Below are 20,098 nucleotides of genomic sequence, written 5' to 3'. Positions count from 1 at the left end.
TAAATGGCAAAAAATTAAAGTTTTTAGTTTGCACCATTTTCAACACTTACAGGCCAAGGCTTGTAGGCATAGTCATTTTATTCGATAGCTAGGTCTGCACTACAGCAATTATTTCGCTGAAAATTTTTTATAGCTTAGCTTGGCATATCCACTTCTGTTTCGAAATTGAATATATACTGTTCATTGTTGGTATTTCACTTTGGTTGGTTGGTCATTCACCGTTGCTAGCCAACTTGCCTGCAAATATTTCTGTTAGCTTGTTCTGAACCTTCTTTTTTACTTTGTACAGTTTAATAGGTTAATGCATGCATTTGCATTTCGATACAAATGTAAAATTTCATTTTAGCAGAAATAAGGAAAGACTATCTGTTACTAGCCTGAAATATTTTTATGAAATAATATATAGGCCTATCTATGATTTTTATGAAATCATAAGGTAAATTGTTTGTCTATTTTGTTTCAGCTGTCAGACTGCGCAATTGAGTTAAATCTAAACACATATCATCCTATTTAGTCTGACATATAATTAAACACATCTTCCTCAAGAAGTGAGTGTATTTGTGAGAGTGAGAAGTGAGTGAGAGTATTTCAACATGAGTGAGTCTCCAAACTGGGAGTATGAAGCGCCAAAATTTGTGGATTTTTGTGCACATGAACATCTAAATAATATTGATGAAAATTACTTTGGTAAGTTTTGCGTCCACTATTAGGCATTCATATACCCGTTTGAGTTATTGTTTTGAGACATATTCAATTAAAAATCTCATTTAGGCTATATATGCGTATAGTAAATAAACTATGTGAAAAGTAAACTGTTGTATAGCATAGTTAATATTAAACAAACTTGTTAGGTCGTTTTTTAATTTTTGTATAACTTCTAGTCTGTATTTGTAGATCACCATCGTGACAGCAATATTACTCCTGATTTTGAACGATCTGACTGTGGGGATATCACTGAAAGCGAAGTTGAGGAAAATTTTGTACCAACCAAACCAATGTCGGTTGAACCCCATACCAAAAGTGTTGGTCCATCGCGTGTTCCTTCAACAAAACCAATTGATCATGAAAAGAAATCTGCCGAAATTATGGAAGAAGTCTCTGAATCTAAGTTGCTTGCTGAAGTTGAACAATTTCCTGTTGCCAGGGTTATCAAGGAAGAGATTGTCCCTACGGAAATCTTAGATGCAGCCAAACCCATACCGTCAGATGTGGAAAAGCTGCCCAAAAAAGTGATTCCGTCCAACATCATGACACCTGGTCGATTAGGAAGTTGGAAATCACGCAGCGCCAATTTTAACGTTGAAAATGCAAATAAAAAGTATGTATATAGATATATTATATCTCTACACTTATGACTTGTTTGTTCTCATGTTTGCTTACAATGAACAAAATATGTATGTTTATGGAAAGTAGTATAAGATTGCATAATAAATTATAAAACTATTTTCTGCAAAACTATAGCAAAACCTTGGAGGTTTTTTAATATGTCAAAAAGTTAATATAACACTAGATTTGAAGTCAATATCCCAGTAAACTGATTTTGTTTTGTACTGTAATCAATTATATTAAGTTGGCATGCTTGTTTTATTTAGTATGCAAAGCACACCAAAACCATCACTTCGGCGCAGTGCAAGGCAGCTGAATAAAACTACGCAACCTGATTTAGCTCCTCCCAAGAAGAAACAAAAGACAATGCCAAAAAATCAGATTCCTAAGGTATACATATATGGTGGCTGATTGTTATTAAATTAAATAAGTTAGCTAATTTTTGTTTCTTAAATATTACATATAAATAAATATATCCTTCTAGGTGACCATGCCAAGGCCAAGAAGTATAGATTTTAAAGATTCCAGGTGATAAGATATTGATGTGTATCCTCGTATGTTTATTGTTTCGATTGTGTTATTCATGTTTGTATCCAGTGTATTACTTACTGTATATATATTTAAAAAGTACCGGTACGTGTCTGTATAAAATTGTATGTATGCTATCATGCACTTATGTCATTATAATCATGGTGGAATCTGGTTTTACCAAACCTCATTAACCTGGACTTCTCACCTTCTGACACAAAACAATGCTCCGTAGATATACAAATGAGACAAAATGGCTCAAATTAATAAGATACCAACCACTCCATTTAAAAAATCCTATGACTATTGTGTATTAGTTAAAAAACTTAACTAAAATTATTATATTCTGGGCAATATTCCAGCAAACCACAAAGGCCACGGCAACGCTGTCTGACCAGCGAAGAACGTGATCTTGAGAAGATGAAACAGCTACGGGACGAGGCAAAGCGTTTTAAGGACAGAGCTAAGAAGGAATTGCAGAAACTTGAAAGACAATCTCCGGTTATTAATACACATGCAAAGATCACACGGCCTAAAGGTAATTTCATTATTATTGTTATCAGTTGTGTTTCTCTACTCTGTTAATAGATTTTTATTTGCTTGTTTCCCTTCTTTATTAAAGAAATTTAATTACTCTAATTATAAAGTATTATTGCAATTGTAGACAGTAGTAGGGTGTAAGGATATGCCATATTGAAACTGGTTTCAAATATTAGGCACAAATATTGACCATCTTAATTTCTTTAAATCTGAGCAATTTTGAGCATTATTTTTTCTTATTTTAGAAGTGAGAAATACACAAAACCACATTCCGATTTTAACTTGTTTAAATGTGTTACATCATCAATTACAAAGACGATAGAATGGTTGTGAGAATTTTTACTAACTTTTGTAATAAAAGAGGTTAATTTTTTTTAGCCACTAGCAAGGCGACAAAGCAGGATGTCCTTGCTTACCTGTTACGTTCATTTAACAAAATGTCAGCAAAGTTGGCTGATTTAGTTGTGCACTAATATCAATATTTATCATTTGTATTCTAACAAATCATCTAAAACATTTGCAGGGGCAAAAACAAAACAAAAAGTAGGCATTGCTAAACTGTTGTTTGTTGTATTTCTTTGTCCTTAATTGAATGTAATTTATGTTGTTATTCTGCTTCTACATTTATCTTAATCTGTGAACCATTTGTTTGCAGAATTTCATTTTAAAACTGATGAAAGAATTGCCAAAGCACATTCAATGCAAACAAGAGCTGATGGAAACACCTCCAATGATTTCGTTCACGATTTGAGGAAATACGCCCCATCTCCAGTGGTGCGTTTACTACATGTCTTCTTGCAAATACAATTCTTACTGGTGCTGACCCAGATGAGTCAACATGGTGTTGATCTAAATAAATTTCTTTATTGCACCACTAGAGTGTCATATTAGCTGTTAATATGTCTGGTGGGCAATGACAAGACAACCACAGTATAATTACACATTATATCTGTACTTGTTTTAATAAGAACTTACTTTTTGAAATGGAATATAACTGGAAGTTTATATTCCATATATAGAATCCACGAAGATCAAGGACAACCGTAACCCAGCCTTTCCATCTTTCATACGAACAGAAAAAAAGGAGATTGGATGAGGAGAGCCCAGCTCAATTTGTGCCGATGGCTAAAGCCATTATCGATTTCCACAGCCGAACACCGCGAAGATATCGTACAAATAAAAATAAGACGCAAGGTCTATAATAAGCATTAAAATGAACTTTATTTTAGTACCAGTACTTGATTTTTCTACCTATGTATAACCAAACTACTTCTAAGTTCTTGTACATAGCAGAAGCTGTGACAAGAGTTCAATGCTCTTGAAAGTTAAAATAGAAACGTTTTCGCTATTATTTATGTTTAGAAAGTGATAAATATTTCCCCATACCATTTTATCATGGCTTGAAATAGCAGTAACATTTCAATGCGTTGATTTTGTGTTCAGTTACTATTGAAAAGAACAAGCCTCTTCGCGTTACTCACCCAAAAACACCACAGTTATCGAAACCTCGTGCTCGTCCTGCATCCACTCTAAGTGCTCAAGAAAGAGAAAACATGGAAATTGAAGAAATGAAAAGGCTTGTTTTATGTGTAATTGTCTGTAAAATACTTGTGTCAATGTCAAGAGTGTAAAGATTGGCTGTAGACGTTTGAAGTGTAAATGTCAAAACATCTTGCCAATTTCGCTGTCACAAGTTTGACCATAACAAACTTCTGTTTACAGTTTCAAATTCAAGGCAAATCCTGTCAATCACGTTGTTCTCAGTGGAACGGAGAAACTAAGAAAGGTAGAAAAAAAACCTCCAACCGTTCCAGTTGAATTTCATCTTTCAGCAGATCGACATAAAGAACATGAGACAGTTGAACTTGAGTCAGAAAGGCCGAAGCCATTTAAAGCACAGCCTATACCATCTGCACTTTTTGACAAAACCACGGTAATTACATTTTAATATGCAGTAGAAGATCAGTAACTTAAATTTCACTTCAATTAAATTGCTGAATAACTTTTAAGTAGATGGTAAACAAAATGGTACTGATTTTAACAAAATATTTATAATTATAGTGGTAAAATTATTTATGCCAGGTTTGGGTAACTTAACAACGTATTTTAATGATACCTAACAGCTTTAATTTAATGAACTTCGACTGTTTGAAAAATGTAAAATAAATCTTAGCTGGTTAAAGTAAACATTTGAGGCCTATTCAGAAAGTATCCAACTTTATTTTTTCTCCCACCACAAGTATTGATGAGCAGGCAAAGTGTCGTTGGTGAGAGGTAACTTCACTCTTTGTGTGGAAATTTCTGAACCTGTTTGTAGTTTTTCATCTTCCTCTCATGCTTTTTAGATGTAGTAGTTCTGACGCATAGTTCGCTTCAGGTAGATTTTTGTTTTTACTCAAAATGACGGATTGCATCACTAATAAACTAGTGAATATCCTGTTCCTGGCTCTGCAAAAATGGGTCCCTCTCAAAAAAGTTCGATGCCCAAACCAAGATAAGTTTAATCTGCCAATTAACGGACACAATCAGACAATGCAACGTTTTTTAGGCCAAAGATCTCTTAAAAGCTCTACTTTTTCTATCTCCAATTATATAGTCACAATTACTGGTAAATACATCTCTTAATACAATCTCTTCATTCTGTGCGCATAGCATGGTTTGGCACAGACCAAGCCTTAAACAATGGCAGTTATCGAAACATCAGCTGTATGAGTAACCTAATTGTCTGGTGAAGGCTGATCATTAAAAAAACAATTGTCCCATGGGCAACTGCTAAAATCTGACCCTGTTTTGACACATCTTAAACTCAGGAATGATTTTTCAGCTTCAGTTACCAAGCTTGTCTTTGGATTTTTTTAATAAGATTTCGAACTGTTCTTCGAAAGTACTGAACAAGTGTGACATGCGAACGTCGTTCATGCTTTGCACAAGAGCATTAAAGGGCTGTCGGGTATTGGATTTACCGAGCAGATTCAGATGCCATATGTTATGCAAACGTGTTTGGCCAGGTTCTGTGGTCTCTTAACTTTGACATCGCACGAACTTCAAAAGTATTATAACTATTAGCAATGGGAGCAGTGTGCTAATTTTCAAGGGAGTATTTTGAAGGCTATAAGGTTAAATTTGTCACATGTAAAATATTATGTTTAACTGCACAAACGTCAGATACATTTTGAACACTCTTTAAAGTTTGTGACAGTTGTGATTTAGTGTAATTATAAAATTGTAAACCAAAGTTAACTGAAATGGTGACAGTCATCTTAAATGTTCAAAGAAAAGTAACTTGGGAACACATAAATAATAAATATATTTACAGCAAGTAAAGGCACAGCAGCACAAAGGATAGAAGAAGAGCAAAAATCACAAATTATCTATAGTTCTAAAAATTTTGGGTATTGGTCTTCACCTTATTCACAGGAATTAATGTTCTACTCGTGTGTAATTTTAATCCATTTAATTTTTTTTTTTCATGATGAAGGGTGTTAAGAAAAGAATATCTGCTGAATTAACTGTTCCCCAGAGTCCTGCATTTGCTCTTAAAAACAGAATCAAACCTCAACCAAGCAAGAAAGCTGATGTAAGCGACATGGTTGTTTGACTTTAATTGTTTTAAGTAATATTTTTTCAAATTACTTGTATTAGAGTATATAGTCAAGTGGGGCAAAAAAATGCAAAATTGACAAACTTTTGATTTTCTCGCTAAAAAATGGGCCAAAAAGTCAAGTTTTACCCTCTATTGATCAATATTAATATTCCATTGATGTATCCAAAAAATTGGAGCATTATGTTTATTATTTTTATTTTTATCGAATATTTTCTGTTGTTTTTTTTTCCCCAGTGTTTGGGGCAATAAAAACCATGCACTGGGTAAAAAAAAAACAATCAATTTCGACAGCAAATTTTGTTTATTAAAAGCAACACAAAGCAGAAGAAATAGCAATATATACAGATGAGGATGAAACTGTAACATCTTTTTCAAACAAACAAAGAAGTTTATGCATTATGAAGTCCATATTTGCTTAGGAACACAAATTTTTCTTTCACTTCCTCTTCTTCGGCAAAACCAAAATATGATTTTGCACGTCCGACAGAAGTTAACACTGCGGTTGAAGGACCCCAAAAACAATTTTCAACGTTGACTATATCTATGTCATCCTTTGTTGGCCAGTCCCAATACACTGCATCTTCTGAAGTTGATTTCTTGTCCCAAAACTTAAATTCAGCTTGCTCAATTTTTCCATTAACCTCGTCTCTGAAGACCTTCAGAAGTTTTCCCTAATAATATGTTTTTGGCTTCTCCCAAAACACTGCAAAGTACTTTCCAACTTGCTTTTTGTTTATTTCCAATTTAATTGTTCTCCTTTCTTTCTTCTGTTCATTTACACTTTCTTCAGTTACATCTCTTCTCTCTTCCTCTACATCTTCCATTCTAACAACTGTGTCTTCTCTTGTTTCGTCATTCATTTCTTCAGATTCATCGTCAGACTCTTCTACCATCTCATCCTCTGTATCTACTCTCCTCATGTCTTCATCCATTTGTCTTTGAATTTCTCGCTCCATCCTTCTTTCTATTTCTTCCTCCTCCTCCAGGTCCAGTGAATTTATTTCTTCATCTTCGTTCCTTTTCCTTCTCCCAGCTTTTCTTTTTTTTGCAATTGTTCCATTTGCTTCAAAGTTTTCAACTTGCTCGTTAAATTCTTCATTTGTTAAAATGCTTCCATTCATCTTCACTCTTTTTCTTTTTTCTTCTTGTCATTTGTTTGTCGTCCCCTTGATTTTAACACACTTTCTATCGAAACCGATTCATCTTTTGACACAAGCCGTATTTCATACTTCATCCCTTCGGGAGCGTGAAGTTGCAACTCATTGATGATGTCCTTTGTTGTTCTGATCCGTGATTGTACTGTGGTGCTCGTCGACGGTGTGGAAACAGCTTAAATGTTGCAGATTGATGAGGTGGATGGCATTTGTTCCACATTACTTGACCATTCAGTTTCCTGTGGACTGGTCTTTTCCAAAATTGGATTGCCTTCTTCATCTTTTGGAGAAACACAATGCTACCAGGACTGGTTAAACTAACACTGAACAGAGACTTCTGAAACTGGTAAATGCTTACAAGAAGGTTAAGCTTTTGAATGGCTATTTGGCAGGAGTTCAACAAAGTGGAATGGTACATAAATCAATTAATTACAAAGAAGAACACAAAATGATTGGAGAGTGAAACTTCACGCTTAACTTCACTCGCTTAACTTAATTTCAAATGAATCATCAGTACATTAGGATTAATGTATTTACTAGAGATCAGGAAACTGAGACAATGCAAGTAAAACATTAAAATGCTAGTTTAATTCCTTATAGCAACCGAAATCGTTTTAAAATGAAAGTTATTAAAGATGGGGTAAAAACAAACAAGCACAGGGAAAATAAAAACAACTGTCTTTTTTTGCCCCAACACATTGTGTAGTTTTGGGGTAAAAAAAGACAACATAGAATAGAATGAAAGGTTAACAGCAATCAAAATTGAAGTACTGGAGTACAATCATACTAAAATATCATGTAGATACACATAAAAAGATTGTGATTGTCAACCATCGTTTTCGATCCACAAAAAGTTTAGTAAAGAGCAAAAAAAGTTTTTTTGGACCGTTTTTGGGTCAATTTAGTGATTTGCATAGTTCCTGAAGAGTACTTACCTCTAGACCTGTATTGTATGTTAAAAAACTATGCAAATAAATGATGTTTCTAACCATGCAAAGCTTTTTCAAAAAAATCATTCTTAGGGGGAGTTGGGGGGTTGTCCTTTTTTACCCCAAGTACCCCTATGTTTTTTTTTGCCCCAACTGACTATAATTGATTAACTGTTAAGTTGTATCTTTAATTATCACAAATTTAGATAAAAGTTTGCAAACATTCATGACTGTTTGTTTTGGTGACTGTTTCGCATGTCAACCATTTTGTGACACTTCGACTGCCCGGACGGACCTACTAATTTCAAATACATTGTTGGTTTTTGCACAAGACACTGGTGCAATAAATATTTTTTTAGGAGGCGCCCCAACGTACACCTACCTTCTGTCATCCACCACCTACCAACAAGGAACCTTTCGTGCCAAAGTTAAAGCCGAAGAAAACTGAACCCCAGCCGTTTTCGTTCGATGCTGCTGACCAAGAACGGTTTGCCAAAAAAGATGAAAAAATTATTGAATTAATTCAAAAGGAGGAAGTGGTAAAAAATTAAACTTCTTATTTTGTGGTGGTAATGCTGGCACGATATGCAATTTTGTGCTATTACTACAGTTATAACCGCATGAGTTAATAAGTTTGTCAGACCATTGATATCACTTTCGTTGTTTTAGTTGCTTGCTTTCTTGACTGCAATCCAGATGAGCGCCTATATTTTGAAGGCTCATTATTTTTACATGCCGTTTAGAGTAGCATAGTATCTGATTCTCAGATTCTGAAGTCTTGATAACACTTATGTGTTATATAAGTTATACTGCATCTACAGAGAGTAACACCTCTCCTGTTTCAGCCTCACACCTTCAAGGCTCACCCAATGCCAATTCCTGTATCACCAACCGAAACTCTTCCAGCCAAGCAAGTCAAGGAAGTTACAAAGCCTAAACCTTTCAAGATGAACTGTGACGAAAGGGCTGTGGTTCGAGGGGAAGAATGGATAAAACAAGTATATTAATTGAGAAATATGAACATTATGCACATACTGTACATAATTATATATACAAGGATTTTTTGTTCCTGAATACCTTATGTGCTTTTTGTACTCGATTTTTGATGCATTAGTTGTACTTGTTTTGTTGGACCTATCTGAATATGATTTCTATCTACTTACAATAGGCGCAAGAGCAAGATAAGGTAATGAGGGAAATGCAGAATTTCAAAGCAAACAAAGGTTACGAGAAAATCACCAGAGGAAAAGCCTGGAACCCGAAAGCTTCACAGAGACCACCTACAGGTTAGTGATAACAAATTATTGGCGACATATTTTTTTTGCTCAATGAAAGGCTTGACAATTTTGTTGTATAGAACACAAATTGTTGGTTGTTTCTGACTTTGATCAGATGTACAATGTACATTAGGATGTTTCATTTTTTCACCATTTTGGAATTTAAAAAAGCTTGGAGTCTCCCTAGGCGGTATTTTGGGCACAATGAAAGAATCTAAACTTTTTTTTTATTTATGACGTCATTTTGAGGTTGCACCCTCTTGTTGAAGTTTCAGTGGGGGTGCATTTTTCTAATTTGGCGATATCTTGGTAACCGATTGAACTAGGGCCATAATCAAGGTGTCAAAAGATGCAGAATGGCTGGTTTCCTATAACCACTCAATACATTTTAATTGCATTTTCGCTCTAGAAAAAAAGTTATTTGAGAAAAACCTAAGTTTTGACATATTTTGTATGCAAATCACAATGTAGTTCCCAACCGGACCTTTATTTTGCTTGGTGGTGATTGTAAACTTTTAGATTGGCCTTCATCATGGAAAATAAGCAAAATATTTTATATGTAAGCTATACAAACATATATCTAAAATAAACTTAAAATTACAGCAGTTTGTGTAAATAACTGTTACATCGGTAGTTCTGGAAAGATCGAGTAAACAATCATGTTAAACTGCGACTTTGATTTCTACTTTAGCGTTACTCTACCGTGTAAGAACAGTTCCATAAGCCAAATAACAAATGGTATTTTTTATTCAAATTTATTTTTATTCTTTAAACAAACAACAGTTCATGTTAACCCAAAAATTTACTGTCTTCACTAATTGTTATTCATATTGCACAGGTATGCTTGCAAACGAAAATCAGTACGCCTCAGAGTAGATTTGTTTTCACGAATTTTCTCCTGCAGAATATTTTTCAACCATTCAATTTTCCTTTCATTGCACCTATTATTGTTTTCAATGGCTTTCCAAAATTCTGGATCAACATCATCTGAAGCAATGCAAGGAGCTTGTTCATTACGATTACCAGCATTACGATTCATAAGCAAGTTATTTACATCGATGGATAGCAGCATGGAAGAGGATACTTTAACAGCCTCGATTGGGTAAGGTGGCACCTCAGAATAAACACTTAAAGCCACATTTTGGGGGTCAAGCCATTGTGTTGAATGTCAAGGTGATGCGTGTCTGTATTTTCGCTTATGACTGCATCTTTTTAAAACACTGGTTAAATGAGTCTGATCTACTGAGGACATGATCATTTTTCTTGTGGTTCGCTGATCTTTGAGAAAATCTATCTCTTCTGAAGGTATCCGGTCTTCAAAAACACTACTGCAAGCAAGCTTTTTGTTTTTCAGTGATGGGTTTTCCTCAATACTACACTTGCACTTACAAACGTCAAATAAATTTGTTAACCAATCTTCATCAAAAATATCACATTTTTTTATCTTTTTTGCTCTTTTTCGTGTAAGATTAAACTTCTTAATCAGTTCTTTTAGCTTGGTCTCAATCCTTACTAAGCTTACTGTGGGGACGCTTGCTTTCATCCAAAGATCAGCAACATCTTGAACAACTTTCTCTTTAACATCACTGAAAGCTGGTGCTTTCCGGATAAACTTTGGATTTGTTTCACTTAAGCGCTTACTTTCAAAATAATAGTGATTCAAAACATCCATGTTGGTAGGCAAAACATTGCCAGCAAGCTTTTCATATTTAATAAATGCACTGGATAAAGCTGATCTGGTAAGCGCCATCTTCAAACTAACAGTAAGGCTAAAGCACTAACCACCAAGTTGACTAGTATGACTACCATTTGAGCATCCCAGTATCATGACTAAGTATTATTAAACTTTTAAATTACATTTTAAATAATGGTATTGTTTTGTCATAGTAGTGAACAATTGTTGTTGCATCACAAACGTTTTTATTCTTTTATTTTGAAATTTTTCCATCAGTAGTTTACTCAAACAGTTGATCTGACATGTTGACTTGTAGGCAAAATATGTCAAAATTTTGGTTTTTCTCAAATAACTTTTTTTTAGAGCGAAAATGCAAATAAAATGTATTGAGTGGTTATAGGAAACCAGCCATTCTGCATCTTTTGACACCTTGATTATGGCCCTAGCTCAATCGGTTACCAAGATATCGCCAAATTAGAAAAATGCACCCCCACTGAAACTTCAACAAGGGGGTGCAACCTCAAAATGACGTCATAAATAAATAAAAAGTTTAGATTCTTTCATTGTGCCCAAAATACCGCCTAGGGCAGGGGTGTCAAACTCAATCGCACCAGGGGCCAAAACTCAAAACTTATTTAACGCCGCGGGCCGTAAGGATAAAACTTTATTGAACGTTTCGTGACACGACTACATGAATTGGAACAGGCAGCGAAAAAAGACCAAATTTTTGATGTTTCTGACTGGCCTATTTTTGATTATTCTTCTCTTACATACATGTTACATCATTATGTTTCATTCATCTCCTTGCAAAAGCATTAAAGAAATAACAAACAATAAAGAAAAAAGCAGCCCAGATTACAAGCGTTAGAATAAATCGATTTATTCTATCGTATGATGGGGCAACTGCTGTGCTGCTGCATTGTGCGATTTGTTATAATCTTGTTTCTTGCTTGAAAAAAGTAAGTTATACTGTACAATGATCTCGTGGGCCAGAAATAGTTCAATGTATAAAATAGCATTGCGGGCCAAGTTTTATTGTAAAGCGGGCCGGATGTGGCCCGCGGGCCGGGAGTTTGACACGTATGGCCTAGGGAGACCCCAAGCTTTTTTAAATTCCAAAATGGTGAAAAAATGAAACATCCTAATGTACATCTTCTATGCGAGTTAGGTTTTCCCTAACTGTTGTGAACTACAGAAAACATAGTGGAGCATACATTTTTAACCTGTTTTTGTCATTGCAGAGCCGATGAACTTGCTTTTGCACTCTGACAAACGTGCCAAGGAACGAGAAGAATATCTCTGCAAGGTGAAGGAAGAAGCAATGGAGAAAGAAGCCATACGGGAAGAGCAGAGGAAACTACAAGAGAAGCAAGAAAAGGAAGAACTCAAAGAACTTCGTAAAGGCCTGACCTTCAAAGCAACAGATATAAAGCACTTCAAGGCTGTACAAATCGCTCCGAGTGATAAGCAATTAACCCTGCCAGAGTCACCCAACTTCTCTAAAAGGTTCAACAAATGAATGCAACTTGAAAGGGTTTAAAAAGGAGTCCAACAATGTTAAAGCTGTGCATTTTATTAAAATCGAATTTTAAACTAAAATCGAGGCTCCTGGCTCAAAAGCTTCTGATTGATGTCAAGCAGGATAATCTTGGAAATGTAACTTTGCTTTTCTGTGGGCTTTGGTGGTGTAACAGCATTATCACTTAGACTCTGAGACAAAAAAACTTCTATTAACAAATAACCTTCTTCATGCTTTTAACCGAAACATTGTAAACACCAACCTTGCCTTTCTCCACAGTCGGGGCTGGGTCCTCTATCAACCACCGCTCTACAAATGCAAGGTCTAGGTTTGACAAATAGGTATTAGGTGAGATTTGAAACTTGTTTAAAGTTTGTACTTACCTTTAGTGTTTGAATTGATTGATTCAGTTGCTTTTAGCCTTTGGCTCTGTAATTAAGTGGTGCATTGAGGTAACTAAAAGCTCATACAAATACCAACTGTCTTTAAACTGTATAAGTGTATATACCTAAAATGCATTGTAATGCCTGACAGTGTCTGGTTGGAATGCATTGTCGCTATCTTATGTGTGTTAAATGCTTGATAAGCCTTTGATAGGTTTAATGTCATATATCAACTGAAATAAAAAGTTGTTTACTTACTTTCTCATCCATAGGGCAATTGATGGTGTACTTAATGTCCCTATATCACATATCTGAAGTGTAAAAACTGATTTTTATTAAAGGCGGACTTATGGCATATTGCACTTTTTACAAATAAACATCAATGTGCAGTGACAAATGTACAGAAATAGTCATTACATGTTGGGGTTTATTACATATATTGTAACTATGTACCAACTAACATATCAAAAAAATGTTTGTTGATACCCAAAGATTGAGTCTTGGTAACAATGTGTGAAGTAAGGAAGTTTCAATGTAACTGGTTTCCCCAGCTAGTATCACTAAGCACAAATTCTAGTGATTAGAGTTAAACAATACTGTTGCAAGTTTAAAACACTTGGCATACGGTAACAACATAAAAATAGGAAAAACAGATACACCATACATGCATATAATGAGAACAAACACCAGTGTTTTAGTTCTTTGTACTGGTACTCATTTAAATCTACATTCGATGAGTCAACTCCTTTTCAAATTGTTCTGCTGTAAATGTACCATCCAATCTTTCAAAGTCTTTGTTAAAAACAGAATAAGCACTAAGTTCATTTTTGCCACGCTTTTTGGTCGATGTGTTATAATAAATAATAACAAAGAATGATAAAACAACATAAACAATACCAAACTCTAATTCAACAAACAAACCAAATAATAACAACCACAGTAGCATCTTTAGAATAAATGGTTTGCCAACCACAGGCAATGCCTTTAGTTTTGTGACAGTAGCCTCATATGCAGAACTCTTGATCACATAATTCGTAAATCTTCTCCACCAAGCAACCAGTACATGCGGCCGCTTTGTGCTTGATGGCCGAGAAAGTGTTCGACATGTTTTGCCAAATTCTGCTTGTTTCCTTGCACGATATTCAGACAGTTTTTTTTCCATAACTTGGCAAGCAGAATATTTGAGTAAAACTAACAAAACAATAAAAATTAGTGGTATGTTTCATAATTTTTATGCCTGTCATATATATCAGTGCTCTGCAGACCTTCCAAACAAAAATTCACATTTGCTTGGCGTGAGGCGGTGAAAGACCTCACCTTTATTAAAGTCTGCCGCCCTACAATAGCAGAGTAAAAATACTGGTAGTCTAGGCTGCAGGACTCAGGAGGTAGGGAGAAGCTGCATATTCCGTTGAATGACGATTTCACAGGTCTAGTATAAAAGTGCACAACCACAGGATGCTTTTTTACACGATTGACCTCTGCTGCTTAAATTGTGACGTCATGTAGTTGTGCACTAAGCACTTGACCCTATTTCACTTTGTCTTAAAATAAAGGCTGCCACTATTTCACCAGAAAAAATAATGCTTCAAAGCTATTTTTCTCAGTTTTTTGTTAACCTAACTTATATGTTATAATACAGTAACCTAAACCTTACCTAAATCTACCTTCTAATCTAAATCTAACTCCAATAAAACCTTATACAGCTGAAGTAAACTTTTTGCATAAGCTACTCATTCTCCTAACTAACCTAATCGCCTCTTTTTAACAACAGGCTGCGTGACCTACATAAGTTGAAATAACTACTGTACTTCGTAAAATAAAATCCCCGACTTCGTTTTATAAGCCTATGTCATAATTAATTTCTGGAAAATGGTAGTAAAATTATTTCAATTTCGCGAAGCACTCTCACAGGTGATCAGCAATCAACTAGTAGGTAAACATGACTTTTGTTATGACTTATGAAATGAAAAAATCATACACGCGTAAAGACACTGCTTGTTGAAAATTCGCATCATTTTCAGTTGAAATCAATCCCATGTTGTTCCAACTTGGGCTAATTCCTCGATATGTATCGTAAGTTGTTTTTATTTGTATTATTTAGGCTAAAGTTTTTATGGTTAGGCCTAGTCTGTACAATGAAAAATAAGTAAGGATATCCGCTGCGACGAGTAGATTATTCGTAATATATAGCCCATACGTTTCGCTTATTAAATACAGACCTTTTACTGGTTTTCTAATGGATATTTTAGGTAGAAGGTACTTTGAGTCGGCAATATTGTTTTTATGCTTCAAGGCAATTATTTAATTAATTAGTCGAATAACTTCTTTTTGCAGAATATAAGTAATTTATAGATCTCTTTGCTGAAGGAATAATGTATCTATGGGCAACTGCAATTAATTCATGACTCATCGTTGATAAAAAAATTTGGGAGTTTCATCGAAATGTTAAAAAATCAAAATGTTGTCCATCAAGTTGCAGCCGTTGATGCTGTTTTTGAGGAGAATGTCAAAACTAGATGTAAGATCACTGTCCGTCAATCACGATAAGAAAAATACTGAATTCTTAATTGAAATTAAAGGTCAGTATAGCATAATGTTTTATTTGTAAAGTTTTGGCACTACGCGCAATTAAGAAACCTTTTATTCAGTATATGGCTTAGTTATATATAGGCTATGTAGCGGAAGATATCATATACCGGGGCCTTGTGTTTATAGGTGAAATAGCACGGTAGCTGAGTTTACGATACGAGGGTACTGAATCCAACTTTCCGTAGCTTGTCACAGACAGTGTTAAGTTGAGTAGGTTAATTGACTGATGATTATATTTGAGTACACTTCACATTGACTAGCCTAGCCTAGCCTTGGCCTATTGCTGTATTGAGATTGCTCTGAGTACTGCAGGTATGTATAGGCTATAACCTAACAACGAAACGATCTGAGGCAAATTTCCACTAAGTTACCCTACTAAGTAGAACTGATGTTTTGTAATGAGTGTGGTTGCAATTTTACCGCTTTGCACAATTTTCACTCCATAATAAATGCATTGTGACATAAAACAATCCTGAGAATTGATTTCACTATACCCTGCCGCTAAGTTGGGTGCTTTTCCAAATAAAACTAAAATTTAAAGACAAGCTTTTAAACCCAGACTGGAAAGGATAGGACTTTTCAACGAGAGCAGGGGGTGCAAGATGGCAAAAAATTGGGATGACCTGGTGCCAGACATCATTTTTTAACGAAGTCCTGGGTGCTGAAAAAGATCTATTGGACTGCAGCCTCAATTTTTTGTTTATTTATTATAAATTGGCATTCAAACAAACAATTTTTTTTATTTGTTATAAGTCTGCATGATAAGTAAAATATTCATTGTGCAATCTGTGCATGTTGATAAGTCTTGTGCATGCAGGTGCAACACTTTCCGTTGTAGTCCTCTGCCTTGGCTTCTGTGACTCAGAAGCAGCAAGCTTAGTAGGGAAAATTTAATATGAATAGCTTATAGCTAATTAGTTATAAACTTTTTGTTAAAATCATGGGGTATATCTGTTAATCGCGGCTAGTTTTGCAATATGATATAATGTTTATCTTGCGAAGCTGTCATTTTTACAATACCGAAGAAAATTTGCATTGTGATGACGTAAATGCAAATATGATCGAATAAATTGTGACTGTGTGAGGACGATGTAATTGGTTGAAAACAGCGCTGTGTGGCTCTTTTTTTGCAAAAGCCAACACCTGGGTTAGTCCATGGAGACTACGCCGGTTATATTGATACTGTCTCTGTGCAAGGTTCGATTAACACACAATTTTTTTTTACATATATGTTCATTTTTATGTAATATGTATTGTCCAAATTGAAATTTTCACCGGGTCTTAGACAGAAGCAAGTGCTGTTCTCAAGTGGTACACTAAACAAAGTGCCCACCAAACTGTGTGATCATCTTGCCAATTTATAACAAACAAACAATTCAAATTATTGTGTTTGAACAAAAATTTATAACAAAAAAGCGTAGAATTGAAAATTAAATAGATGCCATCAAGCAAAACTATTTTTGCTTGCACGCACAATTTCTTCTCAAACTGGCATACTTTCCGGTCGGGCACTATTAGCTGAACATTCTGGTAAAATATTTTGAAAATAATTCTTGGTTTAGTGGTTATCAGCAAAAGAAAATCGCAAAAACTCTAAGTTTTTGGTCTTCATTGTGACGTAGATAAAGGCTCTTGTTATGTCATAGATCAGTCAAGTTGCTTGACAACATGCTGCTGTTGCTTTAATTGATCCGCAGTCAAATGAAGTCAGAAGTGTAGGCCATAGGAGTTTAGCCTATGACCAATTAGGTGTCATGTGAAGAAATTAACAGCATGAAGCGTTGTAATTGAATAAATTACAATTGTTGTAAACATAAAAAATCCGGTAGCGCAATCATCTGCATCCATAAAGTTATGGTATCCTTTGGATCGCATATGCTATACAGCTGTAACAGATGTTATATAAGTCTTACGTGATATACAGTAAGTATAGCTAAATTTGCGATTGCGGTCTGTGATTGCTTATGACATCACGAGAGCCTTGATCTACGTCACAATTAAGGTCAATTTTCATTTGCTTATGATTACTTAACCAAGAATTATTTTTCAAAACTGTTTTATCAGAATATTCGGTGAGTCATGTTCTTTCGTATCAGATCAACTTGCTTTTCAACTTGTTTTTGGACCTTCACTTCAAGGGATTACAAGTGTATTGCGTGTGGTAGGAATCCGAACCTCTTGGTTGCAAACCTGTTTGCTCTAACCACTCCACGAAATAGCCCATAGATATAATATTGAGATACATATTATTTAAAAAAATGATAAACTCCATAACTTTGTTTCAAGTGCAATCTTTGCCGAGTTTAAAATATATTTAAAATTTTGTAAGTATTATAATGCGTCTCAGTCTAAAGATAAACAAAATTGTCCAGATATAAATAATCCAATACTATTCCTAGAAAGGTTTGTATGTTTCCTCATAATAATTTTTCATTTGAAGGCTGCAACATTTTGAACCTTTTTCAGAATCGCATTTCGAGTACAGTAGATTTCGCTTAATTTACCCAAGAATACACACTGCTGCTTATTATTGAATCCAGTTTAACTTAGAACAATAGAACATCGAAATTTTCCACTATCTAGTACATAAATTCCTCTTCCTCGTTGGAAATCTATTTACAATCCTCATTTTTTTTGCAATTCTTTTGTTCATGTCAAGAAATAATTATCTTTTGGTAACAGATATAAACCCAACCAACCTCATCTTGAAAATGTTGTTGATTGTGAAAAAATATAAACTGCACTCTATGTCTGAGCTTACAATCATATTATTACATGTGTCAATTCCATGTTTTATCTGTACTTGGCCATACAGGACTTGCCTATGATGCAACAGCGTTTGAGCCAAATATGATTTTATGAACAAAAAATAATGCTCTTGATTATTTTTCTTGGTGGCATTAATTAAACGTAGGGCTTTGATTTGATAGTAATTCCGGTCCTATGTTTGGCACTTTTTCTAGTTTAGTTTCACCACTTACTAAATTTAAAATTAGCTACTGCTAAAGCCAAGTTAAATGTGTCATGAGCTTTGTGTTTATCATATTTCATTATACTAGCCTTACATTTTAGACAAGAAGGTCTCAATAGCAAATGCAGGCAGCCTAATAAACTTTAAATAAGTTCGTATTCAAATCTATCAGTTGTGAACTACGAAACTCTATTATGGAAGTATATCACATTTAGATTGCCCAGAGAAGGCATTTTTGAGCTACGAAAACATTAATCAGTCAACTGTTGACCTTCAGCACACCGTGGTTCCAGAGGTTTTTAGAGGACAAGGTGTAGGAAAAATTTTGGCAAAGGTCAGTTTTTATATGTACACTATGTTACATGTATTGCAAACTGCACTTACAGTAAGGTATTTATAATGATCTAACAGTAGGCCAATAAAATAATTAGAAGATTTGTGACAAAAACAAATTCATCAGTTCATGATTATATTTATATATAATTAACCTATAAATTATAATTATTTTCAGACCGCGTTAGATTATGTTGTGGAGAATAACCTAAACATGAAATTAACCTGTTGGTACCTCCAAAAGTATGTGAAAGAGAATCCATTGCCTGAATATACTGAAAGACTTACAAATCCATGAAGATACTAGTTACTCACTGATACTAGAGAAGATACTAGATACATATTATGACTATTGTACAAATTCAGAATAGAACTGACATTTAATTACCACCAATTGAAAGCCCTGGAGCAGTAAATTGTTTAGTACATAGTCTCCCTGTTCTCATAAACGCTCATTTAGGGTTGTTAGCCCATATACAAGCATGAACAAAAATGTATGTTAATGTTAAATACTGGTCCGGTTTATCATTACGCTCTGCTTAGTGACTAGCAGATTGCCAGATGCATATTCTGTTCATTTTGAACAACTGGAAAACACACAGTAACAAGGACTGTGATTAAACCTGCATGAAATGTGTACTTTCTATTTAAGAAGATGATTTCTGTCTTGTAGGCCTTTGTTATTGATTTATGGCATGTTATTATGTGGCAAACTGACAATTTGTTTGTTATCAAGTTCATTGCATTTTTTGCTAGACATGGAAACATAATCTGAAAAACCTATTGGTATTTAATGGTGTGTTTGACGAAGACATACAAATTGAAGTGACATATTTACAGCGCAAAGCACTGTACACTACTTAGGCTACATTTTATGTACTTTTTGTTAACTTTGTAGGTGTTATTTTAGAATCTTTTTTGTATATATATATATATACATATATATATATTGGTATGTATGTATAATTAATTAATTATGCTTCTGAAATTTGTACTATGATGCATGTTGTTTGTACTGTCGAGTAGATGGCATTAATACAGCGTTTTAGCTACTAAAAAAATTTAACTATGTTTTAGTAATCTTTGTATGCATCTGCTTTCTGAACAAACAGGCTATTATATTCCCAAGCCAGTTGCACCAAATGTTTGTGAAGGTTCTTTTGCATAATTATAAAATGACACTGTTATAAAAAATCGTCAAGCTATTATATGTATTTATTCATTTCTGCTTTCAAAACCTTGATAATAATACAATTTTTTCAGACCT

The 20,098-nt window shown here is 34.5% G+C and overlaps 2 protein-coding genes and 1 long non-coding RNA gene across 4 annotated transcripts; 2 read left to right on the top strand and 1 right to left on the bottom strand.

The window, feature by feature from the left end:
- Positions 1-467: 467 nt before the first annotated feature.
- On the top strand, positions 468-13,204 carry LOC143451544 (targeting protein for Xklp2-like). The gene is made up of 14 exons (XM_076952170.1): positions 468-687; positions 895-1,318; positions 1,593-1,716; positions 1,811-1,854; positions 2,217-2,392; positions 3,050-3,168; positions 3,414-3,588; positions 3,838-3,970; positions 4,117-4,327; positions 5,873-5,971; positions 8,441-8,620; positions 8,927-9,079; positions 9,250-9,367; positions 12,275-13,204. Exons 1-14 carry the CDS (start codon positions 594-596, stop codon positions 12,550-12,552), a joined length of 2,328 nt encoding a protein of 775 aa, XP_076808285.1. The 5' UTR covers positions 468-593; the 3' UTR covers positions 12,553-13,204.
- On the bottom strand, positions 12,591-13,333 carry LOC143451545 (uncharacterized). 2 transcript variants are annotated; one of them, XR_013114863.1, is made up of 4 exons: positions 13,194-13,333; positions 12,936-12,981; positions 12,815-12,876; positions 12,591-12,743 (listed from the first exon to the last, which is right to left on the bottom strand). It is a non-coding gene; the product is annotated as an uncharacterized LOC143451545 (long non-coding RNA). The 2 variants fall into 2 exon arrangements; XR_013114864.1 differs by having other exon boundaries at positions 12,815-12,861; positions 13,194-13,289.
- A 1,953-nt stretch (positions 13,334-15,286) lies between these two features.
- On the top strand, positions 15,287-20,095 carry LOC143452712 (protein NATD1-like). The gene is made up of 3 exons (XM_076953766.1): positions 15,287-15,517; positions 18,714-18,832; positions 19,010-20,095. The coding sequence occupies exons 1-3, from the start codon at positions 15,397-15,399 to the stop codon at positions 19,127-19,129; spliced, it is 360 nt and encodes a 119-aa protein (XP_076809881.1). The 5' UTR covers positions 15,287-15,396; the 3' UTR covers positions 19,130-20,095.
- Positions 20,096-20,098: the final 3 nt, after the last annotated feature.

This window comes from Clavelina lepadiformis, chromosome 4, assembly GCF_947623445.1.
Source record: "Clavelina lepadiformis chromosome 4, kaClaLepa1.1, whole genome shotgun sequence".
Lineage (NCBI taxonomy): Eukaryota > Metazoa > Chordata > Ascidiacea > Aplousobranchia > Clavelinidae > Clavelina > Clavelina lepadiformis.
The sequence above is the reverse complement of the archived record's forward strand: the minus strand, read 5'-3'. Positions and strand labels throughout refer to the sequence as shown.